The sequence below is a fragment of the Peromyscus maniculatus genome, chromosome 9, assembly GCF_049852395.1.
Source record: "Peromyscus maniculatus bairdii isolate BWxNUB_F1_BW_parent chromosome 9, HU_Pman_BW_mat_3.1, whole genome shotgun sequence".
Taxonomy (NCBI): Eukaryota; Metazoa; Chordata; class Mammalia; order Rodentia; family Cricetidae; genus Peromyscus; species Peromyscus maniculatus.
Genome location: NC_134860.1, coordinates 13,484,521 through 13,506,390, shown reverse-complemented (window position 1 = coordinate 13,506,390; position 21,870 = coordinate 13,484,521). Strand labels below are relative to the sequence as shown.

At 37.9% G+C, this 21,870-nt stretch overlaps 1 protein-coding gene across 6 annotated transcripts in view; it reads left to right on the top strand.

The window, feature by feature from the left end:
• Ccser2 (coiled-coil serine rich protein 2) overlaps positions 1-21,870 on the top strand; it is a 130,366-nt gene that overhangs the window by 24,909 nt on the left and 83,587 nt on the right. For all 6 annotated transcript variants that reach the window (XM_006976684.4, XM_015995610.3, XM_076544419.1 and 3 more), the window contains 2 exons: positions 10,549-12,001; positions 13,036-13,232. In XM_006976684.4, the coding sequence (XP_006976746.1) occupies positions 10,588-12,001; positions 13,036-13,232 (1,611 nt within the window). In that variant the 5' untranslated portion in view covers positions 10,549-10,587. The remainder of the gene's footprint in view (positions 1-10,548; positions 12,002-13,035; positions 13,233-21,870) is intronic.

Genomic DNA, 21,870 nt, shown 5'->3' with positions numbered 1-21,870 from the left:
GGGAGATGAATGGGATCAGGAGGCATAATGTAAAATCCACAAAGAATCAATAAAAAGGTATCTTTAATGACCTCACTGTCATGTTCTCTTGTTTGAAATCAGGGACAATTAGGCCCTTCCACTTGTTTGGTTGCATAGGACTAGAGTTTCTTGTTCAGGTGGTCACAGGGTCATTGCACAGCACATTTTCTACACATATTTCTGTCTGTTGGGATGTTGATCTGAGTGAGACTGGGCCTGATTCATTTGTATACATCAGTGTTTGTTATTGTGCCATAGTCAGTGCTAGAAGCTGAGAATTTAAAAATGATTTTTTATTAAGCTTATTTTCTCACTGCAGCTATAACTTTGAGATTATTTGTATTGCTAAGGTCTCCATATCCTTGCTGGTTGAATTTGCTCATAGTATTTAGTAAGACCTCATCCTTGCTTCCCCCAACCCCATTGTGCTGCAGGCATTATTCCATATCCTCCAAGTTCAGATGTCCAGGCTACAGTATGTGAGTGGGGCCTGTTACTAGTGTTGCTACTATAGGCCAAGATGCTCCTGGAGTTGGAGTTAGGGGCACCAAGCCATCAGGTTGACATGTTGACTTGTGTGTAAGTTAGGATAGTTTTTCCTGTCTAGTGTTCTATGTCTCATAATAGAACTCCATATCTGGTACCAAATGTTCCAAAAAAGTACTATACTTTTTATTTTTAACAACTTCTTTGAGTTCTTGTATCTAAAAAGGATAAAAAATTCAAAATCAAAACCTTCTTTCAGGTTAATGCCTACATCTTTCTTGCTTTAAAAGAATAGGTGATTCTCGACTCCATTTCCTTATCTTTCATTCTTGAAGCTATCTTACTTTGTCTCCTTAAACTTCTTTGGCAAAAGGAGCTCATACTAAGAAACTATCAGGTCCAATCGTTCTTTCACATTTTTACTTTTTCTGTTTTTCTGTGGAATTTGACATGGCTTCTTCCTGTTGTCTTCCAGGCAATTTTTTCTCTTCTCTTCTCTTCTCTTCTCTCCTCTTTTCTCTTCTCTTCTCTTCTCTTCTCTTCTCTTCTCTTCTCTTCTCTTCTCTTCTCTTCTCTTCTCTTCTCTTCCTTTCTCTCTCTCCCTCTCTCTCTCTCTCTCTCTCTCTCTCTCTTCCTTCCTTCCTTCCTTCCTTCCTTCCTCCCTCCCCCCTCCCTCCTTCATTTCTTTTCTTTCTTTCTTTCTTTCTTTCTTTCTTTCTTTCTTTCTTTCTTTCTTTCTTTCTTTCTTTCTTTCTTTCTTTCTTCTGTCTTCCTTCCTTCCTTCCTTCCTTCCTTCCTTCCTTCCTTCCTTCCTTCCTTCCTTCCTTCCTTCCTTCCTTTCTCTCTCTCTCTCTTTCTTTCTTTCTTTCTCTCTCTCTTTCTTTCTTTCTCTCTCTTTCTCTTTCTTTCCTTCCTTCCTTCCCCTTTCTTTCTTTCTTTCTTTCTTTCTTTCTTTCTTTCTTTCTTTCTTTCTCTCTCTTTCTTTCTCTCTCTCTTTCTTTCTTTCTCTTTCTTTCTTATTTCTTTCTCTCTTTCTCTTTTTTCTTTCTTTCCCTTTCTTTCTTTCTTTCTTTCTTTCTTTCTTTCTTTCTTTCTTTCTTTCTTTCTTTCTCTCTCTCTCTCTCTCTCTTTCTCTCTTTCTTTCTCTCTCTCTCTCTCTTTCCTTCCTTCCTTCCTTCCTTCCTTCCTTCCTTCCTTCCTTCCTTTCTTTCTCTTTCTTTCTTCTGTCTTTCTCTCTCTCTTTCTTTTTTCTTTCTTTCTTTCTCTTTCTTATTTCTTTCTCTCTCTCTCTCTCTCTCTCTCTCTCTCTTTCTCTCTCTCTCTTTCTTTCTCTTTCTTTCCTTTCCTTTCCTTTGCTGTTAGGTTATTCATTATCAATCTTCTGTTGCCTACTGTGCCCCACGCTTCATCAATGATCCAGGGAGTTACCTTAAGATTCCAAATTCTCTTTTGCATGTTTTTCAGGGTGAGCTTCCTTGTTTCTTATGAGCACTTGATCTCTGTCTGTCCTGACAATTCTTAAGTCATTATCCTTCTTTCTGTCTTTGCTCTTGCTTTTTGGTTTCCTTTGCTTGACCAGAAAACACTATCACCTGCATACTCTGTAGGCAGACTCAGCTTGTCAGTATCAGCTTACCATACTAAGTTCAGGGCCTTGTTCTCTCGACTTACCCTTAGTAAGGCGTTCCTTTTTGTCCAATTGGATAAATCTGGAATCCTTTTAGTTGATGAATTATTCATCTATTTATTTCCCCAAATTTGTCTAATGTGACAAAATCCCTCAGATTTAATATTGGTAATCTTTTGTATTTATGTGTTTTTGCCACAATCCTTGCAGTCTTTTTCTTAACCCATCTCCTTTTAAATTGATTTTCTTCTTTGACAGTTTGATGCGCATGTATAATGTATTCTCATTACTCTCTCCCCTCTTCCTTCTCTCATCCCCTTTGATCCCTGGTCAGTGCTCTCATCCCTACAGTTCCTTTCCTAGATTTATAACTTCTGATTTTATTTGTGACCCTTTTAGTTTAACCAGCACCATCTATGGGAGCTTTGGATTAGAACTATCCTTTGGGCCTGGTGGGATCATCAGTGGTTAACTTTTTCTTTTAGTTCATCCTCCATATGGAAGTCAGAGTGATTTTTCAAAATTTAGGTCACTTTCTTTTTTGTGTGGTATATGTGTCTGCATGTATTTATGGGTATGCAAGTATGTGTGCATGTGCATGTTAGACCAGAAGCTGATGCTAGGTGTCTTCCTCCATCACTCTCCACTTTATTTTTGGAGACAGTAACAGACCTAAACCTGGAGCTCACTGATTGGTTGAACTGGCTGGCCAGTGAGCTCTAAGGGTCTTTCATTTCTGTTTCCTACCCCCTTAAGTACTGGAGTTGTGGTGTATGTGGCCACATCCATCTTTTTATGTGGGTACTGGGATTCCAAACAAAGGTTCTCATGCTTGTACAGTAAGCACTTCACCCACTGAGCATCTTCCTAGCCCCTCAAATTATTTTACTTTTCTGGTTTTAGCTGTTTTGGTTCCTTCACTGCTTTATGGTAAGTCTAGATTTCTATTTTTTTAAATGAATGTTTTTTGCTCCCATATATTTCATACATGTAAACAGTGCATCCTGATCATATGCACCCCATCTTCTCCCTCCTACTGTTCCCAGGCACTCCAGCATGTCCCCCTATCCCCTTCATGTATTCTCTTCTTTTGTTAATAACCCACTGAGCCCGCTGTCTCTTGGAATGTTAACTGATCTTGTTGAACTGCCCTTGTGCAGTGATGTCATGAGTTCAGTAGTGCTGTCATGCCCCAGCATTTCACAGCACTCCTCCTCCTCCAGCTCTTACATTCTTCCTACCTTTCTTTTGAGATGTTCTTTGAGCCTTGAGGTTGGGTACTGAGACTGATATAGGTTTTCCATTTAGGATTGAGTACTCAATGGAACTTAATTCTCAACACTTTGACCAGTTATGAGTCTCTACATTAACTGCTTACCACTGCTTCGCTAGCCAAGGTTGAGGGCAGCACTGATTTATAGGTATAGACATAAATATTTAGAAGGCATTTTGAGAACATGTGATTTAGCAAAACTTTAGTAGTAGGTTCCTCCCTAGGTCCTGAAGCCTCCTGACCCATGGGCTTTTGACCCAGATTTTTGTAGCACCAGGCTAAAGTCCTTCCTGTGGAACAGGTTTCAAATAGAATCCAAAGGTAGTTAGTTATTCCCATGACCTCAATGCTATAATTGCACCAGTGAGCAAGACACATAGGTCCTTTGTAGATTACATTTTCTCTGTGTCCTCCTTTTCTTTGAATATTGTATTATTTTCCTTGATTAGCTAATATGTGTTTTCTGAATGTGTCATGCTGGGTTTTGTTTATGCTTCTGACTTAAAATGTATTGTTTTCCATATTTAGTGTCTTTGTTATTATTTGTTGCTTCTTTTTGAGTTCAAGCATTGCCTCTTCTGTGAAGCCATATATGATGTCTCCCTCTCCTAGACATTTTTTTTTTGTCCTGTGTGCCACCCTACAGTAGAGATTATAGTTTTGTATTACCATTTCATGTTTGCATGGCTTTTTCTTTGGGGATATCTTATTTTTTCTGCAACTTCTATCACAGAACCTGATGTATAATGGGCTTTAAATAAATGTTTAATGAATGAGTAAGTGTATTTATGTCATTTCTGTAATGAGAGATTTCCTTTCTTTTCCCAGATCATAAGTCCCTTATATTACACCTTGTTTACCTTTCAGAGTCTTGTCTTAAAGTTCTGTTTAATAAAAAAGGCATTATGTTAATCTGAGATTGAAGTATGCAGTGAATTAAGTGGGACATTCCTTCAAAGGAGAAGATAAATTATGTTAGTCCAACGCACAGTGAGATTACGTGTCATGCCTTGTGTCTCAATCACTTTATGGATGTGAATACTGCACCTCAGTTCAGTTGCTTTGGTATTTTGCAAATAAAGACATTTTTGTATTGGCAGTGCGTTGGTCTTCAATAATTTGAAGTTTTTTTTTTAATTTTTTAAAAACAATTTAAAGATGCTATAATATGGGTTTCCTAGTTTTTCTTAAGAATTGTATACTTGTCTGAATGCTCCATAATTATACCATACATGTGCTTAGCATCTAAAAAACACAGTCATACAAAGACTAACACTGTTGTCATATCCCATTTCTTTCATAATTTAGTATTTCTAAATGTGTTTTGTGCCCAGAAGTTTGTTTCTTAGAAAAATGAAAAAAAAAAAAAATGAGGCACCATGGCTTTGAGTAGAAATTGAGACTGTGATTAGAGTAAATTTTTAAGCAAGAAGGCATCCATCATGGAAGAAATGGATTTTTTTTTTTCTGTGAGTGTTAGTAACCCAGTGTGGTTTCTGTAGTGGAGGTGAGAAAAATCAATGGTGTAAATTGGTACCTCTTACACTTAGGGCAACAGAAGCTTGAAACCATTTTGTAGGACCTCATAAATTAATAGAAATATTCTGCCAATTATGTGTTGGGCTTCTATGTTTATATCTATATATGTGTTGATTTTGTAGATTGAGGCACAGATGAGTAAAATTTTCAGTGAGACACCATTGCTTTCACTAAACAGATGTTTATTTATTTATTTATTTACTTATTTATTTATTTTGGTTTTTCGAGACAGGGTTTCTCTGTGTAGCTTTGCGCCTTTCTTGGAACTAACTTGGTAGCCCAGGCTGGCCTCAAACTCACAGAGATCCACCTGGCTCTGCCTCCTGAGTGCTGGGATTAAAGGCATGTGCCACCACCACCCGGCTCATATTTATAAAGCACCAGTATGTGTCACACCAAGTCCTAGGACTTATGTGAGAAAAAAAATGGATGAAAGATTGCAAGTGAAGAATTTGGCCTCCAGTGGAGGGAATATGAACTTGAAGTGGTCTTGGTGAACTGATATGAAATAAGAAGACCGTGCTATGAGGAATGTGAGAAAGGTGAAGAATTGTATATTCTGAGCATGAGAGACTGTACATGCAAACACATGAGGGGGAACCCTAGCACTCCCCAACAAATCATATGTAAGTGGTTAATGAAATAATCTTGGGCTAATGACCACTTACACTGTGTGTAGAAGTCTTGATTCTTAACTTTTTATTCCTCCACTGGATTTAGTTTTCAGTATATATCCCCATACCTCCTTTTTATAACATGACTTATACTTGTGTGTGTGCTATAATGTCTACTCTTTGCTAGACCATTGTATGAGTATGCGACTCGTGTGTACCATGTATAGTAATGATAATAGTAATAGCAAAATAAATGTATGGTAATATGAGTATCATTGCACTGGTGTTTTGGAAAGCAGGTAGTAATTCTGCCAGGAAAGAGAATGTTGTTTAATGTGCACTTTTAGGTATGTATTTTAATTTCAGCCTATGTTTTATTTCCTATAGGTGGTAGAATTTAGATGTGTAGAACTCATAGAGAACGTTCTTGCTTCCTTTGCTTCCAGGGATTTGGGGAGATTATTTAACTATAAAACAAAAACAAGACATCGTCGGGCGTTGGTGGCGCACACCTTTAATCCCAGCACTCGGGAGGCAGAGCCAGGCAGATCTCTGTGAGTTTAAGGCTTGCCTGGGCTACCAAGTGAGTTCCAGGAAAGGTGCAAAGCTACACAGAGAAACCCTGTCTCGAAAAACCAAAAAAACAAAACAAAAAAAAAACAAGACATCTTACTCCAGATTTCCATAGCATTAGGTTAAAAATCATGTGTTGTAAAAACTGCTCTTGAAAATTCAGAAAGTGACCTCAGTTTAACCTGGTTACCATTTCTTACAGCTTTGGTTGAACACCAGTTCAAGTAGTTATATACTTTCGTAAAATATATTTATGTTTAGATGCTACCTCGACCTTGGTAGTGTGTGTCTTCCGTGATAGACATGTAGAGACTGTTGAAGGGAAGATGAGTGTTCCCTCCTGTTTATTTGGAGTGAAATAATGGAGAGAATCATCTATACCTCTAATGTTTCTTTAGCTTCAGGAAGTAACTCTACTTTGTGTAAATTAAAATTTATATCTAATTGAGAAGCTGAGACAGATTATGAGTTCATGACCACCTAGGCTGCAAATTAATCTTTCCTTCTCCCACTTTTTAGTGTGATCCGACTCAGTCTTTGTTTAATTTTCCCGAATAGTCTAAAAATATCTGTTACTGGGAATTTGCTTAAATTAGGGATCCCCTTGGGTTCTGCACATTCCATTTGGTTAATATGTTTCTTCTGAGTTTGTAACAATCCCTCTTCATCTGTGTAGGAAAAACTTGTCTTTTTCCTGTAGAAGATTTTTACAGTCTAGATTTAACTGGTTATGTCCTGTGTTGCTTAGAGTTTTTCTGTTCCTACCCTTTCTTGTAAACTGGCAGGTGTGACAGGTCTAGAGACCTGAGTATCTTCAGATTGTTCCATAGGCAAGGGTATTTCATAGGTGATTCTGTACGTTTCTTTTCATTCATAACAGGATGTCAGGATTGATTTCACTTTATGTGTTCTTTGACTGTGTTGGAGCCTGTCAGAACTACTAAAATTTATTTTTCTGTGAAAATAAAATTTCTATGCATGTCTATCTGGATTTGGTAGGGTTCTCTAGGGAATGAGTGAATTGAATCTATGTTCATTACAAAAATATTTATTAGGTTGGATTCCATGATAGGGATTGCTGGAAAGGCTTAGAAACATATAACTGCTCAGTCCACAAAGCTGGATTGTTTAGCAGTGTCAGTCCAGTGCAGAAGGCTTAGAAGCTCTTGGAGTCTCCTTATTAGGTAGTTTGGAAGGCTGAAGAAGCTGAAGTTTGATGTCAACTAATAGCAGCAACAGTGATGGACACACTTGCTCAGGGAGAAACGAAGGCAGGCAAGCAACACTGTCTTTTCCTTGGACTGGAAGGTATATTATCCTGGAACTTGGTCTGTAGACCAGGCTGGCCTTAGAGATCCACCTGCCTCTGCCTCCCAAGTGATGGGATTAAAGGCGTGCGCCACCACCGCCCGGCTTACAGAATGTTTCTTATTTAGGTATTTATTATCTATACTATATAGAACAAACTTAGTGGGGTAACATATACTAAATTGAATCTGCAGAGTGTGTGTGCCACTAGTGAATTCACATCCCAGTAACCATCTATCCATCCGAAGTCACTCGTATTACTATTCTCTTCTACACTTGACTTTTTGTGGCCCTGCCCTTACTGCTCATTTAATTAAATTTGGGGAACTTGGTTCTAGCAAGCCTGGTTAGACCACATTATTATAAACTGTTACTTGTTGAGATTTGACAAGCACTAGTGTATGCAAAGTCTGCATTTATTTGTCATGTCTGCATACCTCCTTATTCAGGTAGCTACAAAGGTTATTATTAATAGGCTTCATTGTTACTCCATCAGATTATTTTCCTAGGCTTTAACTTATAAATGCAATTTGCAAGCTCCATAGTTTGCACACTTGAACTCTGGTAACACCTGGGAGGAAATATGTTTATTGTTTGGGCAGGAGAGCTTCTGATTCCATTTTCTATGCTAGTATTCTCGCTGCCCTCTCAATTCAAAATTCAGCAAGTAATATACTTTGACTTTACACTGACTAAAATGATGTTCCTAAATCCCAAATTCCCCAAGCCTAACTTTGGCAAGTTTGGTTCCATTTCACTAAAAATTAAGTTGTAGTAGAACAGAAAAGGTCAAGCTGATAAAATAATAATGGGGCTTTATATTGAACTTTGAGTATTCTTTTTAAAACTGTGAAGAACCTGGAATGAAATGTACAGTTTTAAATCTTTGGACTTAAAAGATTCCTTTCTACTTAAATGCTGTAATCAAGCATTTGAATCAGCTTATGTTGCATATGACAGACAGGAAAAACTGAGCAAAGAGGATGTGAAGGGAAGTAACTGAATAATACGAATTAAAAAACAAACCAACAAGTCATTTAAAATTATGGTGTAGAGTCTGAATGTGAAAGCAAGTTTTAGACATGACTGCCTATGCCTGCTTAGTCATTAGCATTGTTCAGTTAATTGCCCCTAGACTAAGTAGCAAATTTTTGCTTATTACATCCCTAAAATTGAAGCAATTTGTAGCCTTCTGAAAAGCTACTAGCAGTACTAAATAAAGAAGGTGAGTGGGTGGCTTCTTAGAGGATAATGTAATGGATATGAATAGAGTTTGCAAAGGGGCAGGGTTGACTGTTCTCCTGCAGAACTTATCACCCCAGCCCTGCAGGCTTCATGCTTCTCCTGTGACATTAGCCTCCTACTTCCTTCCTTCTTTCATGCCTGTCCCTCACTGATGGTGTGCCTCCCAGTATATTCCATTCCTTTGTCATTGAAGGCAGTCTGTCCTGACCCTGAAATCAGAAGTTAATCCAATCCATCTTTGGTGGTTTATGATATTATTTTAGTATTTAGACTTGAGGTAGCTATGGGAGATGGGTAAAAATTATCACCCTATAATTATGGAGATTAAGTAATTAATGATAAAGTGATAAACATGGTGCTATGTATGTACATGCTCAACAATATTTGTTCCTACTTCCCAGTTCTTATTCAGCTGCAGATTCCTTTTCAAAAAGAGCTTATATAGTTTTGAAAATTCTTTCAGATGTGTCATGCCAAATTGATAATTATGCCATAACTTAAAAAATATTATAGAAATGAACTCAGGGAATCTTAGACATTTCCAAGCTCTGTGCTAGCCATTCTTAGTACCCCACTGAAACTCAGAAGCAATATTTATTGAAGTATCTCACAGATTATATCATTAGAGATGTAGTGAACATGAACTTTTTCAAGTGATTGTTAGTAATTGCATTTTTAAAGACACACCAGGTGAAGGAAGCTCATCAAAGACAGCATGGGTATTGTAATGAGGCAGAGTCACAATGCTTGTTTATTTCAGAGCTATATGCAAGGAGGAGGAGGAGACAGACGGTCTACTACCAGTGAAAATAGCAGGACTCACACAAGATACACAGGTTTAGGAAATTTACATGAGACATCAAAATAATTTTATTCTAAGACCACAGGTCATTTGTTCTGCAATCATTTTTATATTTAAAACTCCATAGTATTACTGTGTAGGTAAAAGTATATTCAGATTCTAACATTTTCCCCCTCCCAGTTGGCAGGTACTAAAGCACTTTGTAGTGACAATGTGTCTGACTTTTGAGTACCTCTTTAGAAGCTGCTGGAAAATAACATGTATTATGTGTATTTTAGGCAGGAAAGCAAGGATGGAGAATTTAAAGGCTAGCATTGTCTCCTCAGTCTACTTCTTCAGGCAGGGGATGCTGTAGTCTTTCCCTTGACACTACATGAAGGAATCTTTCTTATGTATTATTTAGCAATTGGAAAATGACCATTACATGTGCTTCACTGTTGTTACCAATTTTCTTACAGCTATTCTAAAAGTGTTTGTGAGTATGGAAGTATGTTTTGTGATAAAGGCCACTATCAAAAATGGGGAAAAGCAGTTGTCTGGCATGGGTATTGGTACTGTTTCTTTTACTATGTACAGCAAACATAGCTGCTCAATCTTGACACCACTGCAGAATCTAATTTGAATTCATAGTCCTTTTAGTACATTAATGGCTCAAAGTAGCCACCATCAAGCATAGGTCCATAAAACACTTTATTTTTTTCAGTCTTCATGTACTATGTTTATTACAAATTTCAGAGCTGGAGAGATGTCTCAGAGGTTAAGAGCATTGCCTGCTCTTTCAGAAGTCCCAGCAACCACATGGTGGCTCACAATCATCTATAATAAGGTCTATATGCCCTCTTCTGGCATGCAGAAAGAACACTGTATACATAATAAATAAAAATCTTTTTTAAAAAAGCTTAAAATTAAAAAAATCAATATTTGATTTATTTTTACATTTTGCTTATTTTGTATAGAATCATGAATAATTTTCTGCCTATAACTAATAAATACATACTTATATATCCATGTAATTATACTGATATAACAATGTTTAATCTTCCTTTTTTTCTCCCCACAGATTCTGTCAACTTTTAAGAACAAATGCACCTTATAGCTCATGGAAGAAAAAACACAAATCAAGACGTTTTTGGGTTCCAAGCTGCCAAAGTATGGGACAAAACCTACGAGAAGCACACTGCAGCCGATACCAAATGGGACCCCTGTGGCTTTGTTAGGGACTTCCAAGAGTAGTAATGTCAAGAGTTACATCAAAAATAATGGCTCTGATTGCTCCCTGTCCCATTCGCTTAATTGGAGACAAGCAAATAAATACCAGCTTGGTTCACAAAATACAGCAGAACTTAACAGTATTCAAAGTACACATGATAAACTAATTGATCCTGAGCACCATGCTCCTGCTCCAGGAATGCCTGATGGGAATGGGATAAAGGGAGGTTTGAAAAGTGCTTCCTTGTTCACATCCAAGTTAGCAAGACCATCCACCATGTTTTTGTCATCTACAGAGGAGTTAAATCAAAAATCCTTTTCTGGACCATCTAATTTGGGTAAATTCACCAAAGGCACATTACTAGGAAGGACTTCATATTCTTCGGTCAATGCTAAGTCACATTTGAATACGTTTTATAGGAACCGATCACCTGGTAACATGCAGAAGCCAAGAGTGAACTCCTGTGCCACCAGAAGCAGTTCTGGAGAAAGTTTAGCACAGTCCCCAGACAATACTAAATCTATTACTTGTGAAAAAATGGTAAGGTCACAAAGTTTTTCACATTCCCTTCAGAATTCCTTCCTTCCGCCTTCATCTATAACCAGATCACATTCCTTCAACAGAGCTGTAGACCTTACAAAGCCTTATCAGAACCAACAGCTACCCGTTCGAGTGCCTCTCCGGTCAGGTATGCTAACGAGAAATTCTCGGCAGTCAGAAGTACTCAATGGGAATGAACACTTGGGGTTTGGTTTTAATAGGCCTTATGCTGCTAGTGGAAAGAAATTGGCTTTATCCAATGGCCCAGGTGTATCTTCCACTTTGGGCTATAGAATGGTTCATCCCTCTCTACTGAAATCTAGCCGACCTCCATTTTCTGGGACTATGACAGTTGATAGTAATAAAAATTCTCCTGCTGACATGTGTGTAGAGGAAGAAGCTATAGTTTCATCAAAGGATGGCTCTACTGGTAAGGACCAAGAACTAGTTGAAAATGAAAGTTATCGAACAGACAATGATCAGACCATGAAGCATGATTCTAAAATTAGGTACCTGAGTGATGATGTGGATGACATTTCCTTGTCATCGTTGTCATCTTCTGATAAGAATGATTTAAGTGAAGATTTCAGCGATGATTTTATAGACTTAGAGGACTCCAACCGAACTAGAATAACCCCAGAGGAAATTACTCTCAAAGAAGAAAAGCATGACAATGGACCATCAAAGGATATATTTGATTCTCCTAAGGAAAGTGAACAGATCTTCAGTAAAGCTGATGAGTGGATAGATATAAGTGTCTCTGGTAAGTATGAGTATCCTTAATTTATGTGCTTTCTCCTAGTGATTATAGCAGAGCTAACATCTAGAATTGTCCACTGATCGATTCTAAGATGCTATTTGACTGAGAAGACTCAGTCTAGATAAAAGTGGAGCAGGATATCAGCCTTGTGGCTTGTTTTGATCCTGTTTTCATCTTGTCTAGGAGAGATTAGTCCAAGCACTCTGAACTTTGCTGTTTTGGGGCTGTCTTCTTCAGGCTGATTCCCATGTAGTGTAAGCTGTGCTTCCAGATGATTTTCCCTGCTCTGCCTTGGAGTGGCTTGCCATTAAACAATACCATTCACTGTAGCCATCATTGCAACCTGCTAAGAGTAAAGCTATAGCAAACACCAATCAGCTAACAGGTTGTGTTCAATTGAATGCTTTGTATCCTAGGGAACACTTTTGGTTAGCAGCCCTTACATTTCAGTGAAGCATTATTTACTGAGGAGAGAGAGAGAATGCCTATTCAACATTTCTTCTTAGACTTGGCTGTATTGGTACTTACTGCAGGATGAAGGTTATCTGTTCGATTATCCTAAGATGAACACTGAAGGGAGTGCACAGAGGCATGCCTAGTCAAGGGACTAGGTCACATAGTGATGCACTAAACTCCTGTTGTTTGCAGCTCTTCTAAAACGGAAGATGTCTAGAACACATTTTTTTCCCTTTTAAGGATGCATCTGTGAGGCTAAGTAGTTTACAGAGAGGGAGAGGATTTCCTGAACAGTGGTTAAAATTTGGTATCTTGGGAAATATTAAAGGAGTATGAGGATGTAAGAATTGTTGCAGAATGAGTTTTATGTTTACCACACAATGTTTCAGCAGCTTATTTTTAAAACTCCTATTTTGCCTCCTTTTTGTTAAGTTTATTTAGAATTTAGGAGCAAACTACTGTTAGGTTTTTGAACCAAATGTTGTTATAATACATTGGATTATTAGAGCTTATATTTTAGAAATGAGAAATGACTGTTTTGTAAATTCATGTTTTTTTCTTTCTTTTAAAATCATCTGAAGACAGGAGTGAATGTACAAAGCATACCTCTGGAAATAACTTGATTTCACCAGATACGGATTACAGAGCTGGGTCTTCATTTGAACTCTCTCCATCCGATAGCTCTGATGGAACGTACATGTGGGATGAAGAGGGCCTGGAACCCATTGGAAGTGTCCATCCTGTTGGCAGCTATGAGTCTTCCGAAATGAACAGCATAGTATGTATGGATTTGTGCACCCTTTTGGAGTTTTCTTTTGACTCTGTTATACAGAGACATATGACACTGATAAATATTTTAAACCTAGAAATCATCTTTCTTATTTGAGAAGTACCAATTCATACCTGTTTGTTAATGGCTTATAAAATGTGTAGCTAAAATACCAAGAGTACGTGACATTTGACTTTAATACGCGCGCGCGCACACACACACACACACACACACACACACACACACACACACACACACAGGTAATTTTTTATACATCCAGGCATTTGTGCATATTGTATTGGTCAGGCTAACCTAAGAATGTGGCTTTCAAAGAGGTCAAGGGCATGGCCTATAGACATTTTTAGTTGCTATATTGAGAAGTGCCACTTGGTGAAGGGAAGTCAGGGTTGGTGCTTTACACCAGTGTTCCACAGGAAAGGGTGGGGAATTGATGGAAAAGTTGGTCTATAACCAAGAATTAGCTGTTAGGCTAATAGCTCTGTTAGGCTGTGTTGATGTACTCCCATTCCACCACTATCTCACTGTGGCTTAATACAGTAGAAGGGTTTGGCTCTTGTTTTTACAAAGTCTATTGTAGGTCTGGGTAGCTCTCAAGGCCAGTTGCCTTTAGTGGCCTAAGTTGCTTTGGCCTTGAGCTTGACTTTGTCCTTGAAGCCCCTAATTCCTGTGATAGAAGAAGACAGTATTGACAGTCATACTCTTGCAGTATTTAATTTGGCCTGCAAATGGCACTGGGTGCTTTCACTCACAACCTGATAATCAGAGCTTGTCTGTGGTCCCACATAAGTCCTCAGGGGATATGAAGTGTAATCAATCCCTGTTTCTGGAAACAGGGAACTAGAAGAGCTGCTGGGCACTAATGCATGGCTCTTTTACAAAACGTACAAGTAATGTGGATAATGACACATGAATAAAATGTAGCTGGTGTAATTAAAATGGCTCGGTGTAATTATTTAGGTTAAAATAGGAATCTTCATACAATCAAATTGGTTTGTAGATATACAGCATTCTAACTGGCTCTTCAGATAGCATAACTTTATATATTCATATAAGCCTGTGACATGGACAAACCAGATATTTTACAAGAGGCTTTCAAGTTTCACAGACAAAAGGAAGCCTTTGTTTGTGTATGTAATTTACAGAGTGTCTTCATCTGATTACGTCAAAGTCACAGTTTAAGACATCACTATGTTCTTTACTAATAGGCCTTTTAAATGTATAATCGAGGTGCTTATCAATATTTTGTCCAGTAGATGGCAGCAGTAGGTCACTTATGATAATAAACAATTAAAAGGAATGTCCTAACTAACAGAAGGCTCCTCTCTGCAGAGTTTAGAATGTACATGGATGATGTTGGTGTTAAATTCCATGAGTTGGGTATCTTGATGAATAGCAGATGGGAAGCAACAAGTCTTCATACTACTTTAGAACAAGATGGTGGCCCCTGATTTTTCTCTCTTGTTTCCTTTTGAGTCGGGTTTTATCACATAGGCATGTCTGTCCCAGAACTTTCTGTGTAGACCAAGCTGACTTTAGATTCACAGGGATCTGCTTGCTTCTGCCTCCCAAGTGCTGGTATTAAAGGTGTACACCACCATGCTCAATTTTGATATTTTTCTTTTCTGATCCAAGGGGAAGACTGTCTAAGAAAGGATGGATGTATTGACAAAAGCATGTTAAGATCTTCTTTGATAGTGGACTTACAGTTTTTGATGGAAGTTCATATTTTTTGCTTTGGCTATTTTCAGCTTTCTTTGTTTTCATGATACATCACTTAACTGTTTGGTCTTCCTTGAACTGCTCTGGTTTGGCTGATGCATTTTGTCTTTCCTCTTTTTGTCCAGATATCAGTATACTTTTTCAGTTTTATTTTGTATATTTCCTCCCTTTTGCAGTAAACCTGCTTGATCCTTAGCAAATAATTTATTTAAAAATAATTTTGTTTTTTTCTTTTAACAAGGAGTCTGTACTTGCATTTGCATTTTTGATGTACTTCACTCTGACATCTTACTGTTTTTACTTAAATTGTCTTCCTTTTTCTATTTTTCCATTTTTCTTTTACTTTGCTAAATAATTTCTGTTAATATTTGTAACTTAGCTCCAAATGAACTTTAACACGCTCTCTCTTTTCTTGAGCTTTACAACAATGTTAATTCCAGTCCAGATTAATATAAGGGAAACTTCTCTAGATTGTACACTGGTTGTCACTGCTGATGCAGTTTAGATGAAACCACCCACCCTTCCTGTTGTGAATTTAGCGCAGGGTCTTGTGCATACTGTGTAAGCACTCCAACACTGGGCTGCATCCCCAGTCAGCTCCTGTTTCCTTTAGCTGATGCTGCTTTTAGAGTAAAACTTTTGTTTTTGAAGGAAAAGAGTGCTAACGACACGTGGTGGAAGTTCTTCCGTTGTCAAGGATAAACGGAGAACTTTCAGACCAGCACTTCATAAACAGTTACCAGCTAGAATTTTGGCTGTTGGTTTACATGCTTAGTAGTACTTGTGTATAACTACATTCAGTAAAGCGCGTGAATTTACAAACAGCCCAAGGAATTTTGGTGGAGTTGTCCAGCTTGTTTTGGGGACTATTGCCATCACTTCAGGAAACTCTCTTCTGTTTCTTTCATTGATTCTCTTATTCCAGAGAAAAGACTTCTTACCACGAGAAAGAGAGGAAAGGATGCTGAAATGTTTCTTCTGTCACTGTAGATCAGTCATCCTTGTTCTGAAACTGTATATAAACGGAGCTGGGCACATACTTACTATTTTGTATCTGGCTTCTTTTAATGAGTTGTAGGATTTTTGTTTTATTGTCTGTTCTTGTGTGTTGCCCCTCCTCCTCCATGATCAAGTAAACATTCTACCACTGAGCTATCACAAACCTTGTCCATTCTTCTTGTTGAATCCTATTCCTTTGTGTGAATGTAGTATGGCTTGTTGCATCCCCTTGAGTGGCTTTTTAGGTTGTTTCAAGTTTAGGGCTATTTAGAGAATTGCATTGTTGAGAATATTTTGTGAAAATTCATTTCAGTTGGCAAAATAGAAGAGGGATTCCTTTAATTATAGGTATGCTTATTTTTATAAGGGCTGCCAGTTTTCCAAAGGAATTGTGTTTACAGCTCCCATTGGCAGCAAATAACCTTTCTGAGATTTCTGTTTTCTTTTCTACACAGTCATGTTTGCCTCTTTTGTTTACTATTCTGGTGATGATATCGTGATACTGCTTTGAGATTATACTTACTACCTGTTAGGATAGACTCTTGTGAAATGCCTTTTATTGGTCTATTTACATTAAAAATTATTTGTATGAATCCTTCACATGTTTTTGTTGGTTAGTTTTATGTCAACTTGAATCATTTGGAAAGAGGGACTTTCGGTTGAGAAAATGCATCCATAATATTGGCCTGCAGCCAAGTCTGCAGGACCTTTCTTGATTAATGATTGATGTGGGGGTAGGGTGAGGGAGGGCAGTGATATCTCTGGCTGCTGGTCCTTAGTTGTATGAGAAAGCAGGCTGACCAAGCCAGGAGGAGAAAGCCAGTAATTAGCATTGCTCCATGGCTTCTGCTTTGGTTGCTGCCTCCAGGTGCCTGCCTCCAGTCCCTGCCCTGACCTCAGTGATGGAGTACAACCTGAGAGTAGTGAGAAGAAACAAATTACTTCCTCCCCAAGTGGCTTTTGGTCATGGTATTTTACCAAGCAGTAGAAACCCTAAGACACATGTTAAATGTAAATCTTAGGTACCTAGTATATGTTTGTGCATATTTTCTACTCTGGGTTGCCTTCTAAATATTTTTTGGTGATAAGTTAACTAGTTTTAATGTTATTCAATTTACTTTTTTCTTTTGTTGTTACTGCTTTTGTCCACTGTGAAATCTTTGCTTACCCTAAAGTCAAAAAGATGGTTTAGCCAGACCAGTGACTCATTGCAGTGAACACTTAGAGGTAAAGATGTGTGGATTAAAGGGTGCACTGTGTGACTCGCTGGGCCACACTGCACCTGCCTTGCTGAGATATATTTTTTTTAATTAAATTTGTTTTGGTTTTTAGATTTTTGGGGTTTTACTTTCAAATTTTATTTTCTTGGGAAGGTTGCAATGGCAAAGGGCAGAAGCTAGGGGATGGGGAGATGATGGGGTGGAGATGCAGCATGTAAAATCCACAAAGAACACGAATACAAAGTTTAAAAAAGTTGTTTCAGTATTTTCTTCTAAAACCTTTACTTATATTTAAACTTTTACATTTAGATCTATAGTCCACCTGGAGATTTACTTTGTGTAATATGTAGGATAAAAGTCAAGATTAATTTTTTATGGTATGGTCTGAAATAGAGGTTCAATATTAATTTTCTTGCAGGGGTAAGGATTGGGAATCCATTTTCCCCCATTCTGCTACTAAAGGGACATCTTGGTCAAAACTCAGTGACTATATATATAAATATTTCTTAGCCGTTTGGAGTTCTATTAAGGTTTATAACAGTGGTTCTCAACCTTCCTAATGCTGCAACTCTTTAATATAGTTCCTTATATTGTGGTGACCCCCAACCATAAAATTACTTTATTACTACTTCATTAACTGTATTTTTTTCTGTAATAATATATAATGTAAAAAAAAAAGATAAAAGTTTTCCAGAGGGTTCGTGACAAGATTGAGAATGCTAGTTTAGAATAAGTTTCTATGAAGGACTCAGAGTTTGCATAGGATTGCACTGAATTTATAAATAAATTTGGAGAGAATCTAAGTATTTACATTAGCCTTCCCATTTGTGTCTGTGTAGTGTAGTCTTCCATTTATGTGTTTAAGATTTTTCTTTTTCTTTCTTTCTTTCTTTCTTTCTTTCTTTCTTTCTTTCTTTCTTTCTTTCTTTCTTTCTTTCTTTCTTTCTTTCTCTCTCTCTCTCTCTCTCTCTCTCTCTCTCTCTCTCTCTCTCTCTTCCTTGTCCCTTTTTGTGAACTGTTACAAATATGTGATGATTAGCAATGATTTTTCAAGTTGACATAATATAGGTTCACCTAGAAGTAGAATCTCAATGAGGAATTGTCTAGATAAGTGGGCCTGTGAGGGATTTTTCGGGCTAAGTGACCTAGGAGGATCCAGCATGCATGTAGGCAGCACTTTTTCTAGGCAGAGCTCTAGAGTGTATGCATTAATTTATTACTGTACTCTTGACTGTGATTGCAATGTGACCTCTTCTCTCAAGTGTCTGTTTTGTCCACCACAGTTCATAATTTTACAGTAGTTCTTTGAAGTAGGTATGGATTGGTTACAACTTCCTATTTTAGACTGGGGTGAATTCTAGAGGAAGTGAGTAAATTGAAGTGTTCAGTCAGGAATTTGTTACTAAGTTCTGTATTCTTGGTCTAGTGTTCTTAATTATCAGCCTTTTATATGCCCAGGATACCTAAGTATATGTATTCTCTATGCTTTTAAAAAATTACATCTTGATATAGTTTGCGTGCATATGTATGTTTTTATATATCTGTGAGTGTCTTTATGCTGAGTTATCTTGCCAGCCTTTAAACTTTTAATTGATATTTAACTGCTTTGAAGACTAAATACAGTATTTTTTTCTGGTAATTTTTGCCATAATTTCACTCACATCTGCAGTATTTGGAAATTGTAAACACAATGATTCATACTTGGAATCTTCTTTTCTGTGATGCTATGGTTATTAAAGAGAAGACTACAGCATCATGATGAATAATGTCCTAACACTATGATATTTGAGAAGTGATAAGTTTCAGCCATATGATAGTGTAGATAGCTTTTGTTTTTGGAATGCTTTTTTTTTTTTTTTTTTCAAATCGAGCATGGGAGAACTGTCCCCATTACTCATTAGTCATGTGATGGCCTGGGTGGGGAGTGGGGAAATCCCTACCCCCCACCTTGACCATCAACACATGAGGCCAGTGGGAGAGCTGGCCCTGTCCACTACCAGCTGCAACACTTGAGAGAGCAGGCCCTGCACCTCATGGGACAGCACAATAGAGCCAGCCCTGTTGGCAGAGATGTGGGAGAGCCAGCACTGATAGATATTGTGAGCATGAAAGAGATGTCCCCCTTACTCACCTGTCATGTGGTAGCATGGGCAGGAGAGAGAGATCCTTCCCCCCATCAAAGCCTGAGCCAGGTAGGAGAGCTGGCCTTGAGGTCAGAAGAGTGGAAGAGTTAGCCCTGCCCCTCATCTGCCGCAGCACTCAGGAGAGTGGTCCCTACACCATGCCTGGGCAACACAGTAGAGCATGATGCACTGTTCCTGAAAGTGTAGGTGTGGGGGATCCAACCCTGAGGACATGAAAGCAGAACTGGCCGGCTTCTTGCTCATCACTATAAGGGGTTAACTCCAGTGCAGTGCAGGAGAGCTCACCCTGGTGGTGGGAACAAGGGAGAGTTGGCAACTACTCAGGCCCAGAACCAAGGTTATGGGTTAGTCCACCCCAATATCCACCCCATGTGTGATCTTCTGGAGCATGTGAAGGGATCAGTCCTGCAGACTCAAAGCTGTAGGATTTCCACAATACAGGGCAGCAGCAGGATAACCAAGAGGAGTTCTGGTGAGGGCCCATATCAATAGTGTAGCGGAAACCAGAGGCCTCAAATCAGATCAGTGACTCTTTACAATAAACACTTGCAAGTATATGGACAAAAGGGGTTACTGTGTGATTCATTGTGTCACACTACAGCTTCCATTATGCAATTTTTTTTCATTTTTTTTCTCTTAAATTTTACTTGGGGTGGGAGCTGCAAGGGCAGAGGGCAGATACAAAGGGATAGGAAATGAACAGGATTGAGATGCATGATGTGACAGACAAAAAGAATAAATAAAAAGAAAGTTTAAAAAATTGGAGGTATTGTCTTGCTATGTACCATAGGCCAGCATGTACTGTGAGATCCTCTTCACACTTCCAGAGTTCTGGTATTGAGGACTTGAGCTGCTAGCCTGCCTCGAGTGATTAAAACAGGAATGGCCAAGGAGGTGTTCTAAGCAGTCGATTGTTGAGCATGTTGGGTTTTGTTTGTGTTTTGTCAGCCTCGCCTTGTTTTCAAATAGTAGGCCAGTGTAACTCCTTATTTAAACCAGTTATTTCAATTTACAAGCAAATTACTTGACATTGACAAATAGTTATGCCTCCATTTGATGATGCTGACATATTTTTATTTCAAATGACTCTTTCTCTGTTTTCCTAGGAGCAAGTGGCTGCATTAGGTTTTTTCCTCTGGTGATTGCAGATAGACATCACTGAGACTTAAGTGTGCATTAGGTCTTATGAGATTCCTAGTAGTTTATGTGGCTTTATGAATGCCTTAGGTTGCTTGTAATAAATTTTGGATTTTTTGTCTTCTAGAATTAGAAAAGGAAGTAAAAATATCTAATCTGATATGTATTTGTCTTTGAGGTTTAGAGGAAACTTAGGAATTTTAAAATTAATCTTTAATTAATTATATACGATCTTAGTCTTTTTTAACTTACCCTTTGCTATCTTATTTTAAGGAGAAGACCAGAGATACTTTGATTATTTCTAATGTATATTTACATATATTGCCTCAAAGACAGTGGTAGCTTGTTTCCATTCTACTAGTTTTTAACTCCATTTACCAGTCTTTTTAACTACTCATTGAACTTTGGTGAGGTCTTTATTATTATTTTTGTTATTATTATTATTACATTTCCTTTCTTGGGAGGTTGTTATACTTGTATCTGTGTTCAGGAGCTCCTTGGATCACTACACCTTGCCAGTATCCTTGTACAAGGATCATTTGAGAGTATTTGTATTTCTCCAAATGTTTACATTCTGTCTCCTCCTACAAGTTGTGCTGGAACTTAGCAAGCCTTCCTTTCCGTGGTTCCTTTGCCTATCAAAGTTTGTTCACCTTTCAAGGTTGCATTCATACCTTTTTCTTCTTCTTATCCCTGTAAAGGCTTGTGGTTTAATGATGAGGTGCAGCCCAACCCTTTTAAACCATAGCCTGTTTTTCTGCCAGATTGTGAAGACTCCTCATCTGCTTTACAATGTTAGTGCTGAAGTGTGGCTCCTTTCATTTTATTTTGAACTAAAGTAGTTCTTCCTCCTCTGTTCAGCACTTTATCCCTGTGTGTTATCATACTACTTTATATTGATTTTCCCACTTACCCTGAAGACAAAAGGATTTTATAAGGGTCAGACTGTGTTTCATTTCTTTTTATACCAGAGGAGAGCCTACTGAGTCTTTGAAATTACATTAGTAATGTAGATAAGTTAGGAAGCTAGAGACATGGTAGTGATCTGAATTACAAATTTTATTTTTTGTTAAATTCTCATCTTTGATACTTATTGTCCTCACTGCAGATTTTTTTTTTTTTTTTAAACCATGAAGCCTATAAAGTTTGAATGTCAAACTTTGGTTTCTGTTTTATGAGGCTATTTCTGGTTAAACCTTTGTTCTTAGGAGTTTTTGATTTTTTTACTGTATTTATTTATTTGTTTATTTATTGTGTGTGCATGAGAACAGGAATTGTGCATATGGAAGCCAGAGGACAACTTGCAGGAGTCAGTTCTCTCCTTCTACCATGTGAGTCCTGTGGCATAGATTCAGGTCCTCAGCCTAGGTGGTAAACTCCTTACCACCTCCTGAGATATCTTGCCAT